Consider the following 12,757-nt stretch of genomic DNA (forward strand, 5'->3'; position numbering starts at 1 on the left):
TAATGGAATTCTATTCTCCACACGTCCCCCTCTGTAATGGAATTCTATTCTCCACACGTGTCCCTCAGTAATGGAATTCTATTCTCCACACGTGTCCCTCAGTAATGGAATTCTATTCTCCACACGTCCCCCTCTGTAATGGAATTCTATTCTCCACACGTGTCTCTCAGTAATGGAATTCTATTCTCCACACGTCCTCCCGCGCCCGGAAATGGATCGAAACCCTTTGCTCCGTACCTTTGTGCCGTGTGACGGTGCAAGGAGGCTCCAGGTCAGGTTGGGGTGGTATAAACTGTACAGTTCGCATGAAGCAGAAACAGTTTCCAGGTAAAATCGGTATCCACCGAACACGTAGAGAGCATCAGTGGGCTGGTGATAGACTGCTGAGTGGCCGTATAAACCTGTGGGCAAGAAATGGCTTGATCAACATCGAGAAAATGACTCCATACTGCATGCCCTGACCACCTTCGGCTGGGGTTCGGGGTCTGCGGTGGCTCGGTGTGTGGGGTGTACGGGGGTTCGTCGTGTGAGGGGCCTGGGGTGTGGTGGTTCGGCTTGTGCCGGGTTTCATAGTGGGGGTCCTGGGGTTCGGTGCGTGGGGTTTCAGGGGTTTGGCGTGTGGGGTTCGTTGTGCGGAGGGTTTCGGGGGCTCGGCCTGTGGGGTTCGTTGTGCGGAGGGTTTCGGGGGCTCGGCCTGTGGGGTTCGTTGTGCGGAGGGTTTCGGGGGCTCGGCCTGTGGGGTTCGTTGTGCGGAGGTTTCGGGGGCTCGGCCTGTGGGGTTCGTTGTGCGGAGGTTTCGGGGGCTCGGCCTGTGGGGTTCGTTGTGCGGAGGTTTCGGGGGCTCGGCCTGTGGGGTTCGTTGTGCGGAGGTTTCGGGGGCTCGGCCTGTGGGGTTCGTTGTGCGGAGGTTTCGGGGGCTCGGCCTGTGGGGTTCGTTGTGCGGAGGGTTTCGGGGGCTCGGCCTGTGGGGTTCGTTGTGCGGAGGGTGCGGGGGCTCGGCCTGTGGGGTTCGTTGTGCGGAGGTTTCGGGGGCTCGGCCTGTGGGGTTCGTTGTGCGGAGGGTGCGGGGGCTCGGCCTGTGGGGTTCGTTGTGCGGAGGTTTCGGGGGCTCGGCCCGTGGGGTTCGTTGTGCGGAGGGTTCGGGGGCTCGGCCCGTGGGGTTCGTTGTGCGGAGGTTTCGGGGGCTCGGCCCGTGGGGTTCGTTGTGCGGAGGTTTCGGGGGCTCGGCCCGTGGGGTTCGTTGTGCGGAGGGTTCGGGGGTTCGGCCCGTGGGGTTCGTTGTGCGGAGGGTTCGGGGGCTCGGCCCGTGGGGTTCGTTGTGCGGAGGGTTCGGGGGCTCGGCCCGTGGGGTTCGTTGTGCGGAGGGTTCGGGGGCTCGGCCCGTGGGGTTCGTTGTGCGGAGGGTTCGGGGGCTCGGCCCGTGGGGTTCGTTGTGCGGAGGGTTCGGGGGCTCGGCCCGTGGGGTTCGTTGTGCGGAGGGTTCGGGGGCTCGGCCCGTGGGGTTCGTTGTGCGGAGGGTTCGGGGGCTCGGCCCGTGGGGTTCGTTGTGCGGACGTTTCGGGGGTTTGGGGTCTGGGGGGTGCAGAGTTTGGAGGGTGTGGGGTTCACTGCGGTTCGGGGCTTCAGTGCGTGGGCGGTTCGAGGGTTCGCTGAGTGAGTGGGGCTCGTTGTGAGGTTTTGGGGGTTCGGCGTGTGGGGGCGGGACTGTGTGGGGGGTTTGGGGGTTTCGGTGTGCGGGGGGCTCGGTGTGCGGGGGGCTCGGTGTGCGGGGGGCTCGGTGTGCGGGGGGCTCGGTGTGCGGGGGGCTCGGTGTGCGGGGGGCTCGGTGTGCGGGGGGCTCGGTGTGCGGGGGGCTCGGTGTGCGGGGGGCTCGGTGTGCGGGGGGCTCGGTGTGCGGGGGGCTCGGTGTGCGGGGGGCTCGGTGTGCGGGGGGCTCGGTGTGCGGGGGGCTCGGTGTGCGGGGGGCTCGGTGTGCGGGGGGCTCGGTGTGCGGGGGGCTCGGTGTGCGGGGGGCTCGGTGTGCGGGGGGCTCGGTGTGCGGGGGGCTCGGTGTGCGGGGGGCTCGGTGTGCGGGGGGCTCGGTGTGCGGGGGGCTCGGTGTGCGGGGGGCTCGGTGTGCGGGGGGCTCGGTGTGCGGGGGGCTCGGTGTGCGGGGGGCTCGGTGTGCGGGGGGCTCGGTGTGCGGGGGGCTCGGTGTGCGGGGGGCTCGGTGTGCGGGGGGCTCGGTGTGCGGGGGGCTCGGTGTGCGGGGGGCTCGGTGTGCGGGGGGCTCGGTGTGCGGGGGGCTCGGTGTGCGGGGGGCTCGGTGTGCGGGGGGCTCGGTGTGCGGGGGGCTCGGTGTGCGGGGGGCTCGGTGTGCGGGGGGCTCGGTGTGCGGGGGGCTCGGTGTGCGGGGGGCTCGGTGTGCGGGGGGCTCGGTGTGCGGGGGGCTCGGTGTGCGGGGGGCTCGGTGTGCGGGGGGCTCGGTGTGCGGGGGGCTCGGTGTGCGGGGGGCTCGGTGTGCGGGGGGCTCGGTGTGCGGGGGGCTCGGTGTGCGGGGGGCTCGGTGTGCGGGGGGCTCGGTGTGCGGGGGGCTCGGTGTGCGGGGGGCTCGGTGTGCGGGGGGCTCGGTGTGCGGGGGGCTCGGTGTGCGGGGGGCTCGGTGTGCGGGGGGCTCGGTGTGCGGGGGGCTCGGTGTGCGGGGGGCTCGGTGTGCGGGGGGCTCGGTGTGCGGGGGGCTCGGTGTGCGGGGGGCTCGGTGTGCGGGGGGCTCGGTGTGCGGGGGGCTCGGTGTGCGGGGGGCTCGGTGTGCGGGGGGCTCGGTGTGCGGGGGGTTCGGTGTGTGGGGGGCTCGGGGGGTTCGGTGTGTGGGGGGCTCGGGGGGTTCGGGGCCCCCTCTCTCTCCTGACCCGACCTGTGGGTGCACTCCCTGTGTGCCGACTGACGCTCCATGTTCCCGAGTCCACACTGTACTCCAGAAGTTTGTTATTGAAGCCGTTCTCCGGGGAATAGCCTCCCACCAGGAGCAGGGTCGAGTTCCGGCGATGGGTCAGAGTGTGACCAGCAACACGGGGCAGAACGTCCCACTGCAGCAAGGAAAAGAGGAAGATGAGGACACTGGGAATCCTCCAGCAAACCTTCATCACTGATACCGGGGCTCCCGGTCCAGTTACCGACACAGCACAGGCCCTGATAGAATCCGATAGATCCACAAGAATCTAATCTGCCAACTCCCGGTCTGTCAGTCTCTTCCCAATCATCATAAAGTGATGGGAGGAGCTGTCAAACTACACCAGCTCGCCGACTACCGACCGCCGACTACCGACCACCAGCTCGCCGACTACCGACCGCCGACTACCGACCACCAGCTCGCCGACTACCGACCGCCGACTACCGACCACCAGCTCGCCGACTACCGACCGCCGACTACCGACCACCAGCTCGCCGACTACCGACCACCGACTCGCCGACCACCAACTCGCCGACCACCGACTCGCCGACCACCGACTCGCCGACCACCGACTCGCCGACCACCGACTCGCCGACCACCGACTCGCCGACCACCGACTCGCCGACCACCGACTCGCCGACCACCGGCTCGCTAACCGCCGACCACCGACTCACCGACCACCAACTCGCTAACCGCCGACCACCAACTCGCCGACCACCGACTCACCGACCACCAACTCGCCGACCACCAACTCGCCGACCACCAACTCGCCGACCACCGGCTCGCTAACCGCCGACCACCGACCACCGACTCACCGACCACCAACTCGCCGACCACCAACACGCCGACCACCAACACGCCGACCACCAACACGCCGACCACCAACACGCCGACCACCGGCTCGCTAACCGCCGACCACCAACTCGCCAACCGCCGACCACCGGCTCGCTAACCGCCGACCACCGACCAGCGACCACCGACTCGCCGACGACCAGCTCACCGACACCAGAACAACTCAGCTCCAGATCTCATCGCAGCCCTGACCCAGACATGGACACGAGCTGAGGAGAGGTGAGAGAGAGTGACTGTCTTCCACATTAAAGCTGCATTTGACCGAGTGTGACAGCAAGGAGCCTGAGCACAACAGGTCAAAGGGAAAACCCTCCAGTGGCTGGAGTCATCCTGACCCACAGGGAGATGGTTATTGGAGGCCAATCATCTCAGCCCCAGGACATTGCTGCAGGAGTTCCTCAGGGCAGTGTCCTCGGCCCAACCATCTTCAGCTGCTTCATCAATGACCTTCCCTCCATCATAAGGTCAGGAGTGGGCTGTTCACTGATAATTCCACAATGTTCAGCTCCATTCAGAACCCCTCTGATAATGAAGCTGCCCAGACTAGGACCTGGATCAGACCGAGGCTGGGGCTGACAAGTGGCAAGTAGCATTCACATCACCTACAACAACTTGCATTTATATAGCGCCTTTAATGTCGCAAAACATCCCAAGGTGCTTCACAGGAGCGATTATCAAACAAAATTTGACACCAAGTCAGAAAGGCGATATTAGGACAGGTGATAAAAAGTTTGGTCAAAGAGGTAAGTTTTAAGGAGCTGGAGGAGCGCAGAGATCTCGGAGGGTTGTAGGGCTGGAGGAGGTTACAGAGATAGGGAGGGGCGAGGCCATGGAGGGATTTGAAAACAAGGATGAGAATTTTTAAATCGAGGCATTCCCGGACCGGGAGCCAATGTAGGTCAGCGAGCACAGGGGGTGATGGGAGAACGGGACTTGGTGCGAGTTCGGGTACGGGCAGCAGAGTTTTGGATGAGCTGGAGTTTATGGAGGGTGGAAGATGGGAGGCCGGCCAGGAGAGCACTGGAATAGTGGAGTCTGGAGGTAACAAAGACATGGATGAGGGTTTCAGCAGCAGATGAGCTGAGCCAGGGGCGGGGACGGGCGATGTTACGGAGGTGGAAGTAGGCGGTCTTGGTGATGGAGAGGATATGGGGTCAGAAGCTCATCTCAGGATCAAATAGGACGCCGAGGTTGCGAACAGTCTGGTTCAGCCTCAGACAGTGGCCGGGGAGAGGGGTGGAGTCGGTGAGTCGGGAACGGAGTTTGTGGCGGGGACCAAAGACAATGGCTTCAGTCTTCCCAATATTTAGTTGGAGGAAATTTTTGCTCACCCAGTACTGGATGTCGGACCAGCAGTGTGACAAATCAGACTCAGTGGAGGGGTGAAGGGAGGTGGTGCTGCAAATAATGACCATTTTGAAGAAGAGAAAGACCAGCCATCTCCCCATGACCGTCAACAATGCCAGGCTGCAGGGTTTATTATCTACAGGATGCTCTTCAGCAACTCACCAAGATTACTGCGACAGCAGCACCCAAATCCGTGATCTCTCTGTCCAAAAACGACAAGAGCAGTAATATCGTGGGAATAGCATCACCTCGAAACCACAGCCCATTCTGACTTGGGACAGGTCCTTTACTGTCACTGAGACAATATCCCACCGAACAGCACCGTGGGAGAACCTTCACCACACGGACTGCAGCGGTTCAAGGAGGCGGCTCACCACCACCTTCTCAAGGGCAATTCGGGATGGGCAATAAATGCCGGCCTCGCCAGCGACGCCCACATCCCATGAACGTATTGAGAAAAACCAGGCTCCCTGTGTATTACTGACAGTAACACAGGGTGTACAGGGTCCCTGTGTATTACTGACAGTAACACAGAGTGTACAGGGTCCCTGTGTATTACTGACAGTAACACAGGGTGTACAGGGTCCCTGTGTATTACTGACAGTAACACAGGGTGTACAGGGTCCCTGTGTATTACTGACAGTAACACAGAGTGTACAGGGTCCCTGTGTATTACTGACAGTAACACAGAGTGTACAGGGTCCCTGTGTATTACTGACAGTAACACAGGGTGTACAGGGTCCCTGTGTATTACTGACAGTAACACAGGGTGTACAGGGTCCCTGTGTATTACTGACAGTAACACAGGGTGTACAGGGTCCCTGTGTATTACTGACAGTAACACAGAGTGTCCAGGGTCCCTGTGTATTACTGACAGTAACACAGAGTGTACAGGGTCCCTGTGTATTACTGACAGTAACACAGAGTGTACAGGGTCCCTGTGTATTACTGACAGTAACACAGAGTGTACAGGGTCCCTGTGTATTACTGACAGTAACACAGGGTGTACAGGGTCCCTGTGTATTACTGACAGTAACACAGGGTGTACAGGGTCCCTGTGTATTACTGACAGTAACACAGGGTGTACAGGGTCCCTGTGTATTACTGACAGTAACACAGGGTGTACAGGGTCCCTGTGTATTACTGACAGTAACACAGGGTGTACAGGGTCCCTGTGTATTACTGACAGTAACACAGAGTGTACAGGGGTCCCTGTGTATTACTGACAGTAACACAGAGTGTACAGGGTCCCTGTGTATTACTGACAGTAACACAGGGTGTACAGGGTCCCTGTGTATTACTGACAGTAACACAGGGTGTACAGGGTCCCTGTGTATTACTGACAGTAACACAGAGTGTACAGGGTCCCTGTGTATTACTGACAGTAACACAGGGTGTACAGGGTCCCTGTGTATTACTGACAGTAACACAGGGTGTACAGGGTCCCTGTGTATTACTGACAGTAACACAGGGTGTACAGGGTCCCTGTGTATTACTGACAGTAACACAGGGTGTACAGGGTCCCTGTGTATTACTGACAGTAACACAGGGTGTACAGGGTCCCTGTGTATTACTGACAGTAACACAGAGTGTACAGGGTCCCTGTGTATTACTGACAGTAACACAGAGTGTACAGGGTCCCTGTGTATTACTGACAGTAACACAGGGTGTACAGGGTCCCTGTGTATTACTGACAGTAACACAGGGTGTACAGGGTCCCTGTGTATTACTGACAGTAACACAGGGTGTACAGGGTCCCTGTGTATTACTGACAGTAACACAGAGTGTACAGGGTCCCTGTGTATTACTGACAGTAACACAGGGTGTACAGGGTCCCTGTGTATTACTGACAGTAACACAGGGTGTACAGGGTCCCTGTGTATTACTGACAGTAACACAGGGTGTACAGGGTCCCTGTGTATTACTGACAGTAACACAGAGTGTCCAGGGTCCCTGTGTATTACTGACAGTAACACAGAGTGTACAGGGTCCCTGTGTATTACTGACAGTAACACAGAGTGTACAGGGTCCCTGTGTATTACTGACAGTAACACAGAGTGTACAGGGTCCCTGTGTATTACTGACAGTAACACAGGGTGTACAGGGTCCCTGTGTATTACTGACAGTAACACAGAGTGTACAGGGTCCCTGTGTATTACTGACAGTAACACAGAGTGTACAGGGTCCCTGTGTATTACTGACAGTAACACAGGGTGTACAGGGTCCCTGTGTATTACTGACAGTAACACAGAGTGTACAGGGTCCCTGTGTATTACTGACAGTAACACAGAGTGTACAGGGTCCCTGTGTATTACTGACAGTAACACAGGGTGTACAGGGTCCCTGTGTATTACTGACAGTAACACAGGGTGTACAGGGTCCCTGTGTATTACTGACAGTAACACAGGGTGTACAGGGTCCCTGTGTATTACTGACAGTAACACAGGGTGTACAGGGTCCCTGTGTATTACTGACAGTAACACAGGGTGTACAGGGTCCCTGTGTATTACTGACAGTAACACAGAGTGTACAGGGTCCCTGTGTATTACTGACAGTAACACAGAGTGTACAGGGTCCCTGTGTATTACTGACAGTAACACAGGGTGTACAGGGTCCCTGTGTATTACTGACAGTAACACAGGGTGTACAGGGTCCCTGTGTATTACTGACAGTAACACAGGGTGTACAGGGTCCCTGTGTATTACTGACAGTAACACAGAGTGTACAGGGTCCCTGTGTATTACTGACAGTAACACAGGGTGTACAGGGTCCCTGTGTATTACTGACAGTAACACAGGGTGTACAGGGTCCCTGTGTATTACTGACAGTAACACAGGGTGTACAGGGTCCCTGTGTATTACTGACAGTAACACAGAGTGTCCAGGGTCCCTGTGTATTACTGACAGTAACACAGAGTGTACAGGGTCCCTGTGTATTACTGACAGTAACACAGAGTGTACAGGGTCCCTGTGTATTACTGACAGTAACACAGAGTGTACAGGGTCCCTGTGTATTACTGACAGTAACACAGGGTGTACAGGGTCCCTGTGTATTACTGACAGTAACACAGGGTGTACAGGGTCCCTGTGTATTACTGACAGTAACACAGGGTGTACAGGGTCCCTGTGTATTACTGACAGTAACACAGGGTGTACAGGGTCCCTGTGTATTACTGACAGTAACACAGGGTGTACAGGGTCCCTGTGTATTACTGACAGTAACACAGAGTGTACAGGGTCCCTGTGTATTACTGACAGTAACACAGAGTGTACAGGGTCCCTGTGTATTACTGACAGTAACACAGGGTGTACAGGGTCCCTGTGTATTACTGACAGTAACACAGAGTGTACAGGGTCCCTGTGTATTACTGACAGTAACACAGGGTGTACAGGGTCCCTGTGTATTACTGACAGTAACACAGGGTGTACAGGGTCCCTGTGTATTACTGACAGTAACACAGAGTGTACAGGGTCCCTGTGTATTACTGACAGTAACACAGAGTGTACAGGGTCCCTGTGTATTACTGACAGTAACACAGGGTGTACAGGGTCCCTGTGTATTACTGACAGTAACACAGGGTGTACAGGGTCCCTGTGTATTACTGACAGTAACACAGGGTGTACAGGGTCCCTGTGTATTACTGACAGTAACACAGAGTGTCCAGGGTCCCTGTGTATTACTGACAGTAACACAGAGTGTACAGGGTCCCTGTGTATTACTGACAGTAACACAGAGTGTACAGGGTCCCTGTGTATTACTGACAGTAACACAGAGTGTACAGGGTCCCTGTGTATTACTGACAGTAACACAGGGTGTACAGGGTCCCTGTGTATTACTGACAGTAACACAGGGTGTACAGGGTCCCTGTGTATTACTGACAGTAACACAGGGTGTACAGGGTCCCTGTGTATTACTGACAGTAACACAGGGTGTACAGGGTCCCTGTGTATTACTGACAGTAACACAGGGTGTACAGGGTCCCTGTGTATTACTGACAGTAACACAGAGTGTACAGGGTCCCTGTGTATTACTGACAGTAACACAGAGTGTACAGGGTCCCTGTGTATTACTGACAGTAACACAGGGTGTACAGGGTCCCTGTGTATTACTGACAGTAACACAGAGTGTACAGGGTCCCTGTGTATTACTGACAGTAACACAGAGTGTACAGGGTCCCTGTGTATTACTGACAGTAACACAGGGTGTACAGGGTCCCTGTGTATTACTGACAGTAACACAGGGTGTACAGGGTCCCTGTGTATTACTGACAGTAACACAGGGTGTACAGGGTCCCTGTGTATTACTGACAGTAACACAGGGTGTACAGGGTCCCTGTGTATTACTGACAGTAACACAGGGTGTACAGGGTCCCTGTGTATTACTGACAGTAACACAGAGTGTACAGGGTCCCTGTGTATTACTGACAGTAACACAGAGTGTACAGGGTCCCTGTGTATTACTGACAGTAACACAGGGTGTACAGGGTCCCTGTGTATTACTGACAGTAACACAGGGTGTACAGGGTCCCTGTGTATTACTGACAGTAACACAGGGTGTACAGGGTCCCTGTGTATTACTGACAGTAACACAGAGTGTACAGGGTCCCTGTGTATTACTGACAGTAACACAGGGTGTACAGGGTCCCTGTGTATTACTGACAGTAACACAGGGTGTACAGGGTCCCTGTGTATTACTGACAGTAACACAGGGTGTACAGGGTCCCTGTGTATTACTGACAGTAACACAGAGTGTCCAGGGTCCCTGTGTATTACTGACAGTAACACAGAGTGTACAGGGTCCCTGTGTATTACTGACAGTAACACAGAGTGTACAGGGTCCCTGTGTATTACTGACAGTAACACAGAGTGTACAGGGTCCCTGTGTATTACTGACAGTAACACAGGGTGTACAGGGTCCCTGTGTATTACTGACAGTAACACAGGGTGTACAGGGTCCCTGTGTATTACTGACAGTAACACAGGGTGTACAGGGTCCCTGTGTATTACTGACAGTAACACAGGGTGTACAGGGTCCCTGTGTATTACTGACAGTAACACAGGGTGTACAGGGTCCCTGTGTATTACTGACAGTAACACAGAGTGTACAGGGTCCCTGTGTATTACTGACAGTAACACAGAGTGTACAGGGTCCCTGTGTATTACTGACAGTAACACAGGGTGTACAGGGTCCCTGTGTATTACTGACAGTAACACAGAGTGTACAGGGTCCCTGTGTATTACTGACAGTAACACAGAGTGTACAGGGTCCCTGTGTATTACTGACAGTAACACAGGGTGTACAGGGTCCCTGTGTATTACTGACAGTAACACAGGGTGTACAGGGTCCCTGTGTATTACTGACAGTAACACAGGGTGTACAGGGTCCCTGTGTATTACTGACAGTAACACAGGGTGTACAGGGTCCCTGTGTATTACTGACAGTAACACAGGGTGTACAGGGTCCCTGTGTATTACTGACAGTAACACAGAGTGTACAGGGTCCCTGTGTATTACTGACAGTAACACAGAGTGTACAGGGTCCCTGTGTATTACTGACAGTAACACAGAGTGTACAGGGTCCCTGTGTATTACTGACAGTAACACAGGGTGTACAGGGTCCCTGTGTATTACTGACAGTAACACAGAGTGTACAGGGTCCCTGTGTATTACTGACAGTAACACAGGGTGTACAGGGTCCCTGTGTATTATTGACAGTAACACAGAGTGTACAGGGTCCCTGTGTATTACTGACAGTAACACAGAGTGTACAGGGTCCCTGTGTATTACTGACAGTAACACAGGGTGTACAGGGTCCCTGTGTATTACTGACAGTAACACAGAGTGTACAGGGTCCCTGTGTATTACTGACAGTAACACAGGGTGTACAGGGTCCCTGTGTATTACTGACAGTAACACAGGGTGTACAGGGTCCCTGTGTATTACTGACAGTAACACAGGGTGTACAGGGTCCCTGTGTATTACTGACAGTAACACAGGGTGTACAGGGTCCCTGTGTATTACTGACAGTAACACAGGGTGTACAGGGTCCCTGTGTATTACTGACAGTAACAAAGGGTGTACAGGGTCCCTGTGTATTACTGACAGTAACACAGGGTGTACAGGGTCCCTGTGTATTACTGACAGTAACACAGGGTGTACAGGGTCCCTGTGTATTACTGACAGTAACACAGGGTGTACAGGGTCCCTGTGTATTACTGACAGTAACACAGGGTGTACAGGGTCCCTGTGTATTACTGACAGTAACACAGGGTGTACAGGGTCCCTGTGTATTACTGACAGTAACACAGGGTGTACAGGGTCCCTGTGTATTACTGACAGTAACACAGGGTGCACAGGGTCCCTGTGTATTACTGACAGTAACACAGAGTGTACAGGGTCCCTGTGTATTACTGACAGTAACACAGAGTGTACAGGGTCCCTGTGTATTACTGACAGTAACACAGAGTGTACAGGGTCCCTGTGTATTACTGACAGTAACACAGAGTGTACAGGGTCCCTGTGTATTACTGACAGTAACACAGGGTGTACAGGGTCCCTGTGTATTACTGACAGTAACACAGAGTGTACAGGGTCCCTGTGTATTACTGACAGTAACACAGGGTGTACAGGGTCCCTGTGTATTATTGACAGTAACACAGAGTGTACAGGGTCCCTGTGTATTACTGACAGTAACACAGAGTGTACAGGGTCCCTGTGTATTACTGACAGTAACACAGGGTGTACAGGGTCCCTGTGTATTACTGACAGTAACACAGAGTGTACAGGGTCCCTGTGTATTACTGACAGTAACACAGGGTGTACAGGGTCCCTGTGTATTACTGACAGTAACACAGGGTGTACAGGGTCCCTGTGTATTACTGACAGTAACACAGGGTGTACAGGGTCCCTGTGTATTACTGACAGTAACACAGGGTGTACAGGGTCCCTGTGTATTACTGACAGTAACACAGGGTGTACAGGGTCCCTGTGTATTACTGACAGTAACACAGAGTGTACAGGGTCCCTGTGTATTACTGACAGTAACACAGGGTGTACAGGGTCCCTGTGTATTACTGACAGTAACACAGGGTGTACAGGGTCCCTGTGTATTACTGACAGTAACACAGGGTGTACAGGGTCCCTGTGTATTACTGACAGTAACACAGGGTGTACAGGGTCCCTGTGTATTACTGACAGTAACACAGAGTGTACAGGGTCCCTGTGTATTACTGACAGTAACACAGAGTGTACAGGGTCCCTGTGTATTACTGACAGTAACACAGGGTGTACAGGGTCCCTGTGTATTACTGACAGTAACACAGGGTGTACAGGGTCCCTGTGTATTACTGACAGTAACACAGAGTGTACAGGGTCCCTGTGTATTACTGACAGTAACACAGGGTGTACAGCGTCCCTGTGTATTACTGACAGTAACACAGGGTGTACAGGGTCCCTGTGTATTACTGACAGTAACACAGGGTGTACAGGGTCCCTGTGTATTACTGACAGTAACACAGAGTGTACAGGGTCCCTGTGTATTACTGACAGTAACACAGAGTGTACAGGGTCCCTGTGTATTACTGACAGTAACACAGAGTGTACAGGGTCCCTGTGTATTACTGACAGTAAC

The 12,757-nt window shown here is 54.9% G+C and overlaps 1 protein-coding gene across 1 annotated transcript in view; it reads right to left on the reverse strand.

The window, feature by feature from the left end:
• LOC137306118 (multiple epidermal growth factor-like domains protein 8) overlaps positions 1-12,757 on the reverse strand; it is a gene marked incomplete at its 3' end in the record, with an annotated part of 176,640 nt that overhangs the window by 129,587 nt on the left and 34,296 nt on the right. Inside the window, exons 6-7 of the mRNA XM_067975179.1 lie at positions 2,894-3,065; positions 238-401 (exon numbers count right to left, since the gene is read on the reverse strand). Coding sequence (XP_067831280.1) covers positions 238-401; positions 2,894-3,065 — 336 coding nt within the window. The remainder of the gene's footprint in view (positions 1-237; positions 402-2,893; positions 3,066-12,757) is intronic.

The sequence above is a fragment of the Heptranchias perlo genome, chromosome 42 (assembly GCF_035084215.1).
Source record: "Heptranchias perlo isolate sHepPer1 chromosome 42, sHepPer1.hap1, whole genome shotgun sequence".
NCBI classification, from domain to species: Eukaryota; Metazoa; Chordata; class Chondrichthyes; order Hexanchiformes; family Hexanchidae; genus Heptranchias; species Heptranchias perlo.